Below are 16691 nucleotides of genomic sequence, written 5' to 3'. Positions count from 1 at the left end.
GATACATGAAACAGGAAACACCTTTATAGTGGTTTTATCTTAATTCAAGAATAAAGGCAGAGTATCAAAGTGGACCAAAATCATGAAGCATATGTCTGTGATAGAAGTAAAATTCATTTGTTTTTCTGATCTAAGTCCTATGACACAGAACAGACATAGAGTCCTTGTGGAATTTAGAAAATCATTTATCGTAAAGAATGTGGATTTAGGGCTTCTATTCTGCGTCATGGCTAAAAGTCTTAAAAAGAGACAACTTTAATTATAAAAGGGGTTTGACAAAATCCCCTGTATCAGGTGGATAAGTATTATGATGTGACTATCAGCTTAAGAAATGCTAAGGCTCTTAGTGCTTATTCTCTGAAAGGAAAACAAATCATTGAAACCTTTCCCGAGGGGTTGGATAAATGATAGTGATTAAATTTAATTGTGTATTATACATATCTATATGTATATATAGATATTTTAACCATTCTATAAAGGGTTATTTAACTGAATAATTTCCTACCCTTTGTTTAGTAGAGCACATTAAAAAATCAATTTCAATTACTATTATTATGATAGCCTATGTATAAATTTAAACTGAGATTTTGTGATGTAATTTGATCTTAAGAGAATTGTGTCAGTTGCATTTTTTTGGTTAGATAAAGTTTATACATATTATGTTGAGAATAATGGAAAAATATTAACAAGAGGAGTTCCTGTTGTGGCTCAGCAGTAATGAACTGGACTAGTATGCATGAAGATGCAGGTTTGATCCCTGGCCTTGCTCAGTGGGTTAAGGATCTGGTGTTGCTGTGGCTGTGGTGTAGGCCAGTAGCTGCAGCTCTGATTTGACCCTTAGCCTGGGAACTTCCATATGCAGCAGGTGTGGGCCTAAAAAGACAAAAAAAAAAAAAAAGAAAGAAAGAAAGAAAGAAAGAAAAATATTAATAAGAAAAGTATTTGTTACCATTTTGATGTATATGTTTCAAAATTTAAATGTATATATTTATATTATATATTTACATGCATATTAGTAGTGTGTATATCATATCTTTATTTTAAAATATGGTACCATATTTTACAATATCATAGTACTCCTTTCTAAAATTTAGAATTACCTCATGGCCATTTAAAAATATCAACAAAGATAACTTTTAACAATGGATAGAAAAAGAACAAAGAATTGCTAGACATATTTTTCTCCTCATTAGATCTTTTAGAGTGAAAAATGTTAATTAAAATATGCATCTGTAACTTAGGAAAGGTTTTGGAAGAATTTTTTTTTTAGGGCCGCACCAGCAGCACATGGAGGTTCCCAGGCTAGGGAACCTCTAATTGGAGCTATAGCTGCTGGCCTATGCCACAGCCACTGCAACGGGGGATCTGAGCTGCATCTGTGACCTAGGCCACAGCTTATGGCAATGCCAGATCCTTAACCCACTGAGCAAGGCCAGGAATTGAACCTGTGTCCTCGTGGATGCTAGTCAGATTCATTTCCGCTGAGCCATGACTGGAACTCCTAGAAGAAATTTTTTAATGAATTATAGCTGTATAGATAAATTCATTTTAATTTGTAGTGTCCGAAGTCAGTATTTTGCTATAAGATAGTGATATCATATCCTTATCATGTCTTTATACTGATTAAAAGTCAAATCACTTGCTATGGTTTTTAATGTTTAGTTGTAATTAATTTCTTCTACTAATAATCCAGTATTAAATCAGGATAGAATCTGATTTTCTAAAGTGTTTACATGTGATTTCATAGCTGTATAAATTCTAGAGTAAATTGCCATATGTAGGAATAGAAGTGTATTGGTCAGTGTACTGTGTGCACTGTTGCGGTAACAAATGACTCCAGACTTTCAGTGCCTCACAACAAGAGATTTGTCATGTGTCATACATACTCATCATAGATCAGCTGTGCCTCTGCTTCATGGGTTCCTCACTTTATTGAAGAGGTTGACAGGGCATCTTCTATCCTGGATTCTGTTAGTTTCATAATAAATGTCTCTGTATAGGACATTGCTGGTCTTGTGTCTGCTAGGAAGTGACACTAAATTAAATTCTGCCCACATTTCAATGGCCAAAGAAAGTAATTTGGGTCCTCTTGATTTTGACAAGACAGGGAATATATAATTTTCTTTCCAGAAGAGGCACCATCAGGTACATGGTCAAGGCACATATCAGTGAGATAGAGTATACTTTCTCCTCAGGGAGATGGAACAAATACAGTCCACTACAATAACTTTTTAAAAAAATTTATAAATTACAGAAAAGATAATCTGTTTTCTAGTTAGTCATATTGACCAAGTTTTGTATAACTTTACATTTTAACATCTGTAACTCTTTTCCCCTATTTTGTTAGGAGGGTTGAAAACAGGGAGCCATGTGTCTAGTTGGCACTTGTCTCTCTTGATATAGAGTTCTTATTAGTATAAAATAATTATGCAGCATGTTATTCTGTTTTTCTTTAAATAAATTTGAATGTTCTGGACTATTGAGACTCTGTTAACCATGTTTCATAAAGCATTTTCTAGGCTTCAGAAGCCTTATGCTTGGCATTTCAAGGAGTCACCACTAGATGGTGATCTCCTTCACTTAGAAGAATAGAATAGCAGTGTGTTTTCTTCAGGTTAATGGGTTGGTTATACAGGGAATGTAAACCATACCAGTGTTAGGGAAAGCTCTTTATAATGAAAATTGTAGTACTTATTGAGTATATGTATACACACACATATCCTCACATAGGAAAATTCCATTTGAAGCAAAGCTATGAAATAATGTTTTGCCGTATTAAGTTACCTCCTTGGAATATATGTATATATTTCCAACCATTACTACCCAAACAAAGACACAAGTGTTCCTAAGCACAATTTCTCAAGAAATTTTACTGAGGGTTGGGTTCATCTGAGTTATTTTTCCCAGTGCTTTGTTTGAATTTACTAAGGTTGCTGAAATTTTGGTTGTTTTAGATGTGAGCCTTCAATATTTGTTTAGCAACTTATGTTGCTCAGCCTCAGTCTCCTTTTCTATAGTTAATTGGAGTAAAGATGGATTAAAATTTTTGTATTCATTTAGATATGTTAAAAATTAACTTCTTTGGTTCATTAATCATATGATGGGAATGCTAGTACAAAAATTTTAGTTATTTAGAAAACTTAATAGTTATTGCCAGTGGTAATTTTGCTCTAACCTTCCCCCCCCCCCAAATAACCCAACATAATAATGAATTCGTTATTGTAAAAATCTAAAAAAGTTTGAAAGTATAGACAAAATAGTGTAGTTCTCCCTAAAGAATTCCTAGTTCAATTATTTATCTACTTTTTGGTGCTCCTAAAATAATGGATTATTTTCATCATATATTTCTTCTGGGAATCAAAGGTTATGGCTCTCTGTCATGTGATTTTATATAGTTATTAGTAGAGCTATACATGGCTAGCATGCTGTATTTATATAAAGTAAATATTTAATATATAGTCTTTGCTTGAATAATGTAAAAGTGAATTTGAGATAATACTCTTTTGCTAAGGTACATGATTTGTTATAAGACAGTTCTTTCTAAAATCTTTTTTATCTAGTATATCATTGAATCCTTTTTCCCATTTTTTAAAATGAAAGTGTAATTGCGTTATAATGCTGTGCAATTTCCATGTACAGAAAAATGACCCAATCAGAAATATATATATATACATTCTCTTTCTTATATTATCTTCTATCATGGTCTCTCCCAAGAGACTGGCTATAGTTTCCTGTGCTATGGACCTCATTGTTTATCCCTTCTAAATGTAACAGTTTTTATCTATTAATCCCAAACTCCCTGTCCATCCACTCCTCTCCCCTTCCCCTTGGCAACCACAGGTCTGTTCTCTATGTCCGTGGGTCTGTTTCTGTTTTGTAGATAGGTTCATTTGTGCCATATTTTAGATTATATAGCATATCACTGAATCTTGATGCTCAAAGGTAAAATCTTACTAAAACTTCGTTAGAGTCCAACTGAAGGTGTAAACGAGTGGTTGCAGTATAGCCAGAATGATTTCTTGTATTCATTCTGATTTAACAGTTATAGTTTGTACATGTGATCTCTGAGACAGAGATCAGAGAATGCTGCTGTGTGGCTGGGAATCATACAAAAGCTTGTAGAGAACATTAAAGCAAATTCTGTTTGAAAGAAGGTTAGGGGTTGAGGGTCCACTAATTGAAATGTTCTCCCCAAAATATCTTGATGCATCTCTGTGGAGTAATTGTGCAGATAATTGCAAGGTAAGTCTGGTTTTCTGACCATATTTGTCCCATATATACCTTTCTAGTCTTTTCTCCTTCTGTTCTTAGTAACTCCTTATCTTCAGCCATAACTTGCTTTGGGACTTCTCAGAATATGTTATTTTATTCTGCTAAGAATGCTCTTCACAACACTGGTCACCTAGCTTTAGTACAAGCAGCATTTTAAACCACATCTTCCTAGATAGGAAGTCATTTCCAAGAGGAATATATATTCTTTGTATTTACTAATTTACCTATCTTACTGCTGATTTTGAACTCTGGCACTGTGTAATCTTAGGCCAGTTACTTGAACTCTGTGCCTCAGTTTCCTCATTTGGAAAATGGTAATAATAGGAGTATTTATCTCATAGAATTGTTGTGAGGACCGGTTGTGTTAATGTCTGGCATAAAGTAAGTATTCAGGGAGTGTTAGCTATTATTGTTGTTATTACTACTATTTATGGCTTTGGCATGGATAGGCATACAAAAAATGTAAGTTCAGTGAATAAATAAGTACAGTAGAGTTACATCCTATCTTGATGTTAGTTTTTTTTTCTTTTTTCTTTCTTTTGTGTGTGTGTGTGTGTGTGTTTTCTGCATTCACAGCATATGGAAGTTCCTGGGCCAGGGATCAAACCCATGGTGTAGTTGCAGCCTGTGCCGCAGCTGTGGCAACACTGGATTCTTAACCTATCTGCATCAGAAGGGAACTTCCAAGATTGGGTTTTAGCACAAATCTTGTATAGTCAAAAGCATCTTCAATCTTTTGGTTACCACTGGTGAAACCACTGGGGGAAGGGAGAAATTGGGAGGGTTGGAATAACATATACACTGTACTGTATAAAATAGGTGATTAAGAAGAACCCAGAATAACACAGAAAAATATACCCATTAGTTCGTAATAACCTATATGGGGAAAAGAATGGATATGTTTATATGTATGACTGATTCACTTTGCTGTACACCTGAAACTAATACAACATTGTACGTCAACTCTTCTCCAATAAAATTTAAAAAAGTACCTTTAAGAATCCCTTAGGGAAATCTAATGAAATATTTGAAGTTATTAGTGGAAAAATTATTAAAACATTTCACTTTTAACCCCTTTCAGTTACCCAGTTCAATAAGCTGTTCCTATTTGTTTTCATTTCTTTAAAAGGTCTTTTTTTTTTGGAGGGGGCTTACTAGAGATGCCATATTCTAGACAAATGCAAAACAGCCAGGTTTTCCTCCATGTTGGACTATGGTACCATTTTTTTTCAGTTGGGCATTCAAGGGCCAAATTAGATGAAGGCACATTTTTTGTACAAGAGGATCACTCTCACTTTTACCTCCTTATTAGAGTATCTTCAGTAGTAGATATTTGGGAAGTGAGGGCACTCAGATGAAATGCACGTTTTATTGTGGTTGCTGTTTGTTTTGTTCCTGTCACCTATTATTTAGGCTTGCTCTGGGTAAATTTTTATGAGTTGGAGCAGCATTAGAACTATGGTATTTGAATCACCAATCTCCATCTCTCTTTCACTTCCCTTCCTTTTCCCCACTTCTCTTCTTAGCCCTTACACAGTAAGTATAGTGGAATGCTTTTAAGTCAAATGCAACTACACGTGTATCTCAGATTAACAAATATCAGTACTAATTACTGTGGCATTATAATGTAATATATATGGTGGCAGTTCTGTAAGGGCTTTTTGGGGGGATTAAAATAAGGCACACTGATGACTTTTTACCTAGAAGTTGAAATCTCTTTAAGGGGAGGAATTAGATTTGAGTGCTGATACTATAGATCTTGATTCTGTTGTGATATATAATAAATGCTTTAAAAGTTGAGGTCAAACTAGGCAACCACGTTTCCAGATCTGCAGGGAAAGTTCAGTGCTATCATTGCTCACTTGTAAAAGAAAGAGATACAGAGAACTCCATTGCTTTTTGAAAGATTAAAAAAAAAAAAAAGCAGCAGGCCAGTGTGGTCTTGAATTATATAAAACTCTCTACTGCAATTGTATGCTATATAAATTCATCCTCACTATGCAAACATTTATTTCTTATTTCCTTAGTACATTTAATAAATGACGACAGTGATCCTACTTTCAAACAGGGAATCTTAAATTGTTCATACTTTGATTTTTTTTTTTGTCTTTTTAGGGCCACACCTGTGGCATATGGAGGTTCCCAGGCTAGGGGTCGAATCTGTAGCTGCTGGCCTGTGCCACAGCCACAGCAACATTAGATCTGAGCCACGTCTGTGACCTACACCATAGCTCAAGGCAACGCCAGATCTTAACCCACTGAGCGAGGCCAGGGATCGAACCTGTGTCATCATGGATGCTAGTCAGATTCATTTCCGCTAAGCCACGATGGGAATACCCATACTTGGACTTTTGATGATGAAAGTGTGTCATTATATAATGCATGAAGTTTATTTCAATATAAATAGAAAGCAGCCATTTAAATAGATTAAAATACCATACTGACCTTACCAGGAACTTGATAAATACCTGAAATATTGGTTTTACATTTCTATGGGGATTTTCCAGTTGTTGGGTGTTATGGAAAGTCTGGAGAGATGTTTACTGATATTGTGGTATCATATAAAGAATACGGTTTTATATATGCCGGGGGTGTGGCCATAAAAAAGACAAAAAAAAAAGAGAAAAGAGTAAGGTTTTATACACATACATACAAAGAGCAGCGTACAGATTATCAGAGGGGAAGGGAGGTGGGGGGAGGATGAAATGAGTCAAGGAGGTCCATGTATGGTGATGGATAGAAATGAAAGTTTGGGTAGTGATAACACTAAGTATATATGAAAGTCTTTGTAAATGTTGTATACATGAAACTTACAGAGTGTTAAAAACTAATGTTCCCTCAATTAGAAAAAAAAATGAATAAGGGTTTAGATTTAGAAGACTTGGGCTCATATTTTGGCATAAACTCAGTAGTTACATGACATTGGGAATGTTACTGAACATCTGTGATTCTTAATTTCGTTGCATGTAAAATAGGAATGATAATGCAGTCTACCTCTCTGAACTATGAAGAATTGAATGAGTTAATGTAACTATAAAATCCTTATGATGACGATAATATGATTCAGTTGTCACTCAAGCTATTTCTCCCCCATGATTTGGGGGAAATAAGTTAAGCTAGTAAACATTTATTGAACACTTAGAACATACAGGCCTAGTGCCTTCATACACAGGGGGAATGCACCAGATCAGGAAAGGTAGGAAATGATTGCAGTTTAGAACTTTTCCCCTTACCTTATGGACAAATAGTTCATATTCTTAACTTGGATATCCAGAGTATGAAATTCTTGTGTATAGATGATAGAATGTATACTGATAAAAGAAGTCTTGAGGAGTTCCCATCGTGGCGCAGTGGTTAACGAATCCGACTAGGAACCATGTGGTTGCGGGTTAGCTCCCTGCCCCTTGCTCAGTGGGTTAATGATCCGGCGTTGCCGTGAGCTGTGGTGTAGGTCGCAGACGCGGCTTGGATCCCACGTTGCTGTGGCTCTGGTGTAGGCTGGCAGCTACAGCTCCAATTAGACCCCTAGCCTGGGAACCTCCATATGCCGCGGGACCAGCCCAAGAAATGGCAAAAAGACAAAAAAAAAAAAAGAAATCTTGAAATAGATCCATATTTATTTTAAAAAAGAACTTTTCCCCAGTAAATATACCTCTAAAATTAAGACAGAAATCAGTGATGAAATACTTGATACAAAAAATCATCCAATATTTTAAGAAAAAAAATTTTTAAGAAAAAAAGATTTTATCTATATTTAAGTATAAAATAACTTATTTATTTTTCTAATTTAAATTTGACCTTCATATTCTCTTAAATAATTGATTTTTACTTAACTGATATTTAATTTCCTTTGGTTAATGTTATTTAATATATAGCATATTCAAGAATTCAGAATAGTCATTTAAATTCTGTAGTACAATGAAAATACTAATGTGAGGGCATTTTAGTTATTATATAAGATTATCTGCCCTTTTATTCAGTTACATCATAAAAAGAATTCTTGAAATTGAAAAATTCCTCTGACAATAAGTTTTTTAATTTAAATGTCAGGAACCCAGGACTCTATGAGGGTCTTATGTGTATTCCATTCCTTTATTTCTTAGGTATTCACTGGGAGAACTTAGAGGTCACATAAGAGTGGATTTTATTATAGCAGCATCAGGATGGTTGTCACCTGCAGCTAGTTTATGTCTAAGATCTGTAGTGCAACCAAATGCAGTTTGTTTATACTTGGAGAAAACATTACTGCCACATTACTGCTTATATGCCGTTTGTCACAATAAATCTAGCTACCAGTTATCTATTCTGTGCTTTTCTGAGTGTATTTTCCAGTTGAGAGAGCTCTCATGATTCCCTTTATTATCCTCCATTTTTGTCATTTAAAACGTCATTTAACTATTTCTCTACCTATTTACCTCATATTATCTAACACATTTAGTCTGCTAGAGTTTCATAGTACCTGTGTGAGGCTTGGAACAAATAGTGTTAAATTTATTTTGAACACTATTATGAGGTTCCTTTTCTTCCTGCTGTATTTTACTATTGATCACTTTCAGTTAGTTTAGTGGGAAGGATTAACTTTTTTCCCTTTTATATTGATTGGATTTAGGAGGACATTTTCAAAGGAACATGTAAAGATATGGTACCAATAATCATGAAGCATACAGCAAATTCTTACAATATACTTTGAAATTTTAAAGGTGAATTTTCTTTTTCTTTTTTCTTTTTCTTTTTTTTTGCTTTTTAGGGCTGCACCCACAACATATGGAGGTTCCCAGGCTAGGGGTCTAATCAGAGCTATAGCTGCCGGCCTACACCACAGCCAGGTAATGCCAGATCTGAGCCGTGTCTGCGACCTACACCGCAGCTCATGGTAACGCCAGATCCTTAACCCACTGAGCGAGGCCAGGGATCGAACTTGCAACTCCACAGTTCCTAGTCGGATTCTTTTCCACTGTGCCACGACGGGAACTCCAAAGGTGAATTTTCATTGCTTGTCTGCTCCATTTTATGATAATCATCTACTATACAACCTACTTATAAAAGTGACTTATTTTATGTTTTTGTTGTTGTTCTTTTATCTTTACAAGTGTGATAGAAAGTTATTTTTTAAAATTTATGATATCACTTATTATGTGGAATCTAAAATATAGCATAAATGAACCTATCCACAAAACAGAAACAGATCATGGACAAGGAAAGAAGATTTGTGGTTGCCAGGAGTGGCGGGTGGAGGGGAGGAGGAAGTGGAATAGACAAGGAGTTTGGGATTGGTAGATGCAAACTATTGCATTTTTTTTTTATCATTATTTTTTGTCTTTTTAGGGCTGCACCTGCGGCATATGGAGGTTCCCAGGCTAGGTGTCTAATCAGAGCTGTGGCTGCTGGCCTGCACCACAGCCACAGCAACGCCAGATCCAAGCCGCGTCTGCACCACAGCTCATGGGCAATGCGGGATCCTTAACCCACTGAGCAAGCCAACGATCGAATCCGCAACCTCACGGTTCCTAGTTGGATTTGTTTGCACTGTGCCAGGACGGGAACTCCCACAGACTACTACATTTAGAATGGGTAAACAATGAACTCCAATTGTACAGCATAGGGAATAATATCAAATCTCTTGGGGTAGAACATTATGGAAGATAGTATGAGAAAAAGAATTTGTGTTTAGGTATGTTTACTATGATTGGGTCACAATTGACACAAGCACAAATCAACTATACTAATAAATAAAATTTATAAAGTTTATGTGTTTAAATATATAAAAATTTATAGGTTTGTATATATAAATGACAATGTAGAAGTAATATGTAAACTCAGGTGGGGATTTAAAGTAGATTGTGTAATGCAGAAGTCTACACATGTAGAAGTGTAAGTATTACATTAATTATGCATATTAAATTTATATAGCCTTTTACAGTTTATAGGAGACTTTCATTTCTATTGTCTTATTAGAATCTATGTGAGGACTGACTAGGGCTGTCGTGTATTTAACACCAAAGTGGTAAACTTATTGCATCTTTAGCTTCAGTTTATTAATGTCATCTATGTTTTGCATGGAATTATTACTATAAAATAGTAAAAGATAATGTCCCTAAGAAGGTAACTTAAAATGACAGAACTTTTGATTCCAGTTATCCATTTAAAATCTAGAATACCAAGACTAAATGTTATTCATATATTAATTTTATGAATATATCAGCATCTTTTACTGTTGTATATTTATTGCAAATTCTCTAATTGCTTATCCGACATATTTTCAAGCTTTGTTGTAAAATATATTATTTTCCAGTTTAATCACGAACTTGTGTACCCAATTGTAAATTTGGTGGTTGTATCATTTTATTTATTTATTTATTTAACCTACTTCTTTTTCCATTTTTATTATTTATTTTTTCCTATAGCATTTAAAATCCATACTTTCTGTGACAACCTGCGAAACTTGACCCACCCAGCAGCTACTCAGTTCTTGATTAATATAACTTTCTAGTTGTCACATTATAATGGTAGGGCTGAAGACTATACCATTTCCTTTTCTAACTTTAGTTTTGGTGCCCGGAGATGTTTTACCAAATTATCACAATCCAGGAGGGTTTATTCAGAAGTTACCGTTAGATGGTAGTACATTTTTAGAAAAAAAATGTTAGGGATGTTTTTTTCCTAACCTAGGAACTGTAACTTAGTTCTTAAAACACTTGTGTTGTCTTGCCTTTCATTTTGTATGACTAACTTTTATACCAAATTGAATAAGCCATTAGCTTTTAGTCTGTAGGAATGTGGATCCATAGATATTTCCCATTAGACAAAAGAAAATCTATAAAAGCAGCATCTCCTGGGGCTTGGTCTTCCTAGCTGGCCTAATGGTCTAAAGCAGGGCAGTACTGTACCATTACGAGAAAGAACTCTGCTGCATGATTCCCTTAACATTCGGAAATAATAATTGGGGAGTTGTGTACATTCCTTGGGTAACTCTGACTTTTGTACTAAGCACCGCATTTATTCATCAAATATTCTAATTCAGGGAATTCATATTATAAATTTTTTACTTTTGAAACTATTACTGAACTAAATTATAAACCTCATATATCCTGTGTCATTTAAAATTAGAGCTTGTCGAAATAATAAGACATACTACATTTAGGTTGCCATATTGTTTTGATAAGTTTTTTTTTTTTAAAGAATTTCTCTTCAAAAAAGACCTCCATTTGTGATGGTTGCACAACTCTGTGAATAAAATGAAACACACTGAATTGTACACTTTAAAAGTGTGAATTATGTGGTATGTGAATTATATCTCAATAAAGCTGTTATTGAAAAAATTCCACTGTTCAGAATGTTTTCATAAGTGCAGAGTAATAGCATTTCAATTTATATTCACAATTAATTTGAAAAAATTGTTAACCTTAATAAATGTTTAATGCTATAGAAATATGAAATTATGTATGAATTAAAATAATTTGTATTCTTATTCAGTAGTAACACATGTTTATTATAGAAACTTGAGCAACTATAGACAAGAAAAAAGACATTTGAAAAATGTGTGGGTATTTTAATATTCACATCTACCCTATATTCTGTCCCTAAGCTTTCTCTGTACTTAACTACTTCCTTGGTGCCCATACTTTTCCTGCCAACTTTCATTAGTACTAAATAGCTTTTCATGACCATCTTAGGCAAAGAACCAGATGTAAAAAAATGTCTTCTTTTAGGAGTGGTTTAGTGAAAACATTGGCTTTTTTTCCTGGACTATGAGCAATGATATCATTATCTAAAAAGAAATGCAATAAATATATTGCAGAATAGCTTCTGAAATAGTCAGCTTGAGGTTTTATAAAAATCTGCTTTAAAACATTTTGGATTTAAATTGAAAACTTGAAATGTTTGATAAATAATATTATGATATTGGTTCTTGCGTAGGCAGAATATTTTCTTTTAAACTCTTGTTATCATATTTAGCATTAACTTTCTAATAGCTAAAATTGTTCACAACACAGTTAAAGATAAATGCAATATCAGGCTTTGAATTTTTTTTTTTTTTTGGTAAATATTAAGACCTGAGTACAAAATGAGGGCTGTGTTGTGGATTAAGTGAAATATCTCAAGGCTGTGCTGTTCTGATAACTGAACCTGAAGTGACCTTTCTCAGACACAATTACAGAGCTGTATGTTTTTCCTTTAATTTCATCAGGGGTTTAATTAGTATACAAATAAAACTTCCCTTATCTTCCTTTCTACCTAATTGGCTTGTCTTCGCTTATATATGAAGTATGTGAAAGTGGGCTGTAATTAGGGTGACCGTGTTAACCTTTTTTCCTCAAACGTACTGTTGCCTAAAGGCCTCAAGGCCTAAAAACAGTGCTTTGGATTATTGCTTTGCAATCACTATGGCTGTCCCACAGGTTTTCTCATGAGCAGAAGGGCTTTGGGTGCTGCAGGTTCCCACTGCTTAACAGGATCTTCATTCTTCTCCCCACTAAATGTTTATTGATTATCTTGCTGTTCCAGGCTCAGCCTCCAACAACTTAATATCAGGTGACAGTCAGGAGAGTTCTCCAAGTAATTAGAGTTGAGCATTGGGGGAACAATTAGGAGCAGAGTTATTAAACTTGATTTATCCTATTCTCTCCTGAACAGTTTCTTGGATATCAGAGCATCACACTTTCACAATCTACCCTGGTTGAGAAATTAGTGGCTAACCTGCTGCTTATCATTGTTGCCTTGCTGCCTGGAGGCACACCCTCCTGGTTTCAGTCATTTGGTTGGAAATATTAGAGTCCATAAGGTTTACCATGGGTTTTAATTAGATGAATCTGGACAGGAGAAACAAAAGGCTGAATTTAAAATTTTATATATATATAATGTATATTACATATGGTATAGGTACATATGTATATATATGATACACATACATAGACACACATGTAAATATGTCTTTCTTTCTTTAAAGCTCAGCATTAGAATTTTTAAGGATTCTACTTCTGTCACCAAAGACAAAAAAGGTGAATATCAGGGAAAAGACATAGTATCAAATCACTTTTTATGTCTTGATGTTTTGCACACATCATGAACCGTAAGATCTACTGATGTATCGACTCTATTGTGATATCCCTCAGCTCTTTAAAATGAGAATTTTATATCTATGAGTTATGTAACTGTGATTACTTTTTCAAAAACTTTATTATCTCTTCATTTTCATACTAAGGAAGTGTTAACCATATCACTTAATTTACACCATTTCTTTGATTGTTACCTGTAATTTCAGTCTTAGAATAGGCTGTTCAGCTATGCCTCTGAAATAGTGCAAGCTTTAGAAGAGTTTGGTGGTGCTATGCCATTGCTCCTGAGAGGTGAAAATGAAAGCCAATGGGAACTAGAAGATTTAGATATACAGCAGTGATTCTAATTCTCTGAATTATATCTTCTTTGGAAGGGTATCATAGAATTGCCGAAAAGTCAAGTGTGGTTTTATAGTGATTCCGCGGTCATGGATTCTCTCAGATTGGACCAGTGAGCTTCATTCTGGATAAGGCAGGAGTCAATACCTTGAATATCCCTCACAAATATACATCTCTAGTCTTAAGAATTACCGAGCAAGAGAATTTGAATAGATTGGCACAAATCTATTATTTCTATTGGAAAAAGAACTCAAGCTTTATGTGTAACTGGAGGTGGATCATTAATTTTATCTTCACATCTGAAAGATAGCATTTTTTTATTACCCGAAAAATGTCAGAAATATTGGCTTTAAAAGGACTCAAATGGGATTTATTTTTTTTTAAAGAAAGAAATCTCATGATACTTAAGTGCCTTTAAATATCTTAACAGCGGCACAAAATAAGTAGGTTCAGCATGACTTTTAAAATCTACTATGTTGTCTTTTTAAAGTTGGTTTGAATTAGTGACTGTTTCCTTAGTGGGATGTTCTTGAAGATCTGTTAATACTAAAGATTTAAAATAAAATTTAATACCTACAAAGTAATCATAGTTTGCTTTATTTTTAGTTTTTTGACTTGTACTTGTCTAAAGCACCTTGACTGTTTTAAAAAAAATACTAAATTAATTTTTTTCAGCATTTTAACATATGTAGTTTAGCCAGTGATTGCTTTCAATTCTCCAATGTCTAGAGTGAATTAATTGTTTTAGCTCCATGCCAGCAGCTTGAGTTTTTAATACAACCCATTGTAAGTGCATTAAAATAATACTATTAGAAGAATGTTAAATGAGAAATTGTTGTATTTTGGTTGTTCTTTACTGGGTATTTGAAGTATGGTTGGGGGTGTTAATGTGTGGCTAAACTCTTAGACAAAAAAATATGTGTATGCAACCAGTTATTTAGCTCACTGTTCAACAAACTTAATTGAAAAACTGATAAACTCATCTTCTAGAAATTTCATAGAGAAATGAGAAGATTTTTAGTGCTAAGAGATCCTCTGGTTGCCATATTATTTTACATCCTAGAATTTAAAATAGGTATAGAAAAAATGTTCTTTTAACTTAAGAGTTTCTGACCTAAGACTTTTAGCCTTAAAGTTCCAAGATAAAGTCATATATTTATATTTGAAATTTTTGTGCTGAGTGACTATTTCAGATTAAAGCACATAGCAGAGATCAACAACAAGTTTTGTACTTCTGTGACTAGAAAATGTAATTCCAAATACAAGTATTATTTATAATTCTCTCTATTGAAACATGTTGATCACTTTTGTGTTATCTCTGACATGAGACTTTTTATGGGAACTAAGTGAATTTTATTTTGTAGTCCAGTTTGTTTTGTTCACTGAGATGTGTACAGCAACCTAACTGTTAACCTACAGAGACATTTATAAAGACAGCAGTGGCACCCTTAAATCTTGGGTTTCACATTCTCTTATAGGTATCTTAATTCACCTTCCTCTCGATCACTCATATGCTTTGGGCAGGTGATGTTCTTATTTTAAATAGATTCTAAATTTTATGTGTTTTTTTTCCCATTGAAATCTTCATTTCTTATCGTTAAAAGAAAATGCACCCTGAGGTTTTTATAATCAGATATTTTTAGTAAGAATAAAATGCATTCGCCTTGTAGTATTTTAAAAAATAAAAGAGTTGTATTTTGCAGCCGAACATTTTTCAAAATCCTATCAGTTCCATCATTTCTAATTAGTAAGTATGTAAAATTTTTACAGAAAATTTGTGAAACCTTGATGTGTAATGACCCAAGTCTACTTCTCAGTCAGTCTGTATCCTTCTTTGTTTAATAGCCTATGGCATAAATTGAAGTTAATTATCAGGGCTGACAAGTAACTCTGTTTTCTGTCTGCTTGCAGAGTCTCTCCGAGGCAAAGATGGAGCTGAGAAGAAAAGATCAATCTCTGCGTCAGCTCAATAGACATCTTACCCAGCTGGAGCAGGACAAGCGTCGACTGGAGGAGAACATCCATGATGCAGAGAGTGCCCTCCGCATGGCAGCCAAGTGAGCATTTGGACCTTGGGGAGATCACTTAAAACAGACAAAAGATCAATTCTTACTTTCATGCTCTGGGTTTTAGCCCTGGATAATACAGTGTTAGAAAACAAAAGTACAGCTGTCTCTCTTTGAAATTCTCTGATATATCCTCAAAAAGAAAACTCTTAACTCAACCTACTGAATGTATATTTTATTGAGAAACCTTAGAAAAGAATCAGTTTCTATATAACCTCTAATTTTGTGTATTTTAGGCTCTGTTGTAGTGTTACATGTTTGAAACCATGTTTTCATTAATACGAGATGTAAGACTAAAGTTTTGAATAGTTTCTGCTCTCACATATTGCTCATCCCTTTCTGACCCACTGCCTCCCAGATTATCTTCTGCCTATATTATAATATACTAATCTTACAAGTAACATTGCCATAAAGAAACATTAGTATATAATCAACATGTATGTCATAGCATCTTTTTAAGTGCAATGAAACACATTGATCATGGAAAATTCATTTAATTTTATAGCTATGTACTCAGATATGTTAAATGGAAAAAAATATGCACTTTTTGGAGTGGCAACTATGTAAATGTAATGAGAATGTTTTTCCTTTTACCAGGTAATCAAGTTGACATACACTGTGAAGTTCAAATTGAACAGTTCTCTTGGGTATTTTTATTTGTTCCTCACATCAAATTTCATGGAGTACTTTAAGACAGTCCTTTTTACAACAGCATGGTTTAAAGAAAATCTATTTATGGATTAAAGAAACATCTAATTTTAATAAACTCAGTGTTTTCTAAAGGTGGAATTCTGGATTCCTGTACTTGCACACACACAAATACATATATATGTATTTTTATTTGCATATACATGTATATAACTTTAAAATGTTTGGAGACAAACTCTCTTGTTAAGCATAACATATGAAATATAAATGTAGTCTGTAAATGAAATCACAGAACAGGCAGTTTGGAATC

The 16691-nt window shown here is 34.0% G+C and overlaps 1 protein-coding gene across 5 annotated transcripts in view; it reads left to right on the top strand.

The window, feature by feature from the left end:
* CCDC171 (coiled-coil domain containing 171) overlaps positions 1 to 16691 on the top strand; it is a 356155-nt gene that overhangs the window by 235419 nt on the left and 104045 nt on the right. For all 5 annotated transcript variants that reach the window (XM_047767619.1, XM_047767618.1, XM_047767620.1 and 2 more), the window contains one exon: positions 15579 to 15724. In XM_047767619.1, the coding sequence (XP_047623575.1) occupies positions 15579 to 15724 (146 nt within the window). The remainder of the gene's footprint in view (positions 1 to 15578; positions 15725 to 16691) is intronic.

Source organism: Phacochoerus africanus, chromosome 2 (assembly GCF_016906955.1).
Source record: "Phacochoerus africanus isolate WHEZ1 chromosome 2, ROS_Pafr_v1, whole genome shotgun sequence".
NCBI lineage: Eukaryota > Metazoa > Chordata > Mammalia > Artiodactyla > Suidae > Phacochoerus > Phacochoerus africanus.
Note: the sequence above shows the minus strand (reverse complement) of the source record. Positions and strands in the feature narration are given on the sequence as shown.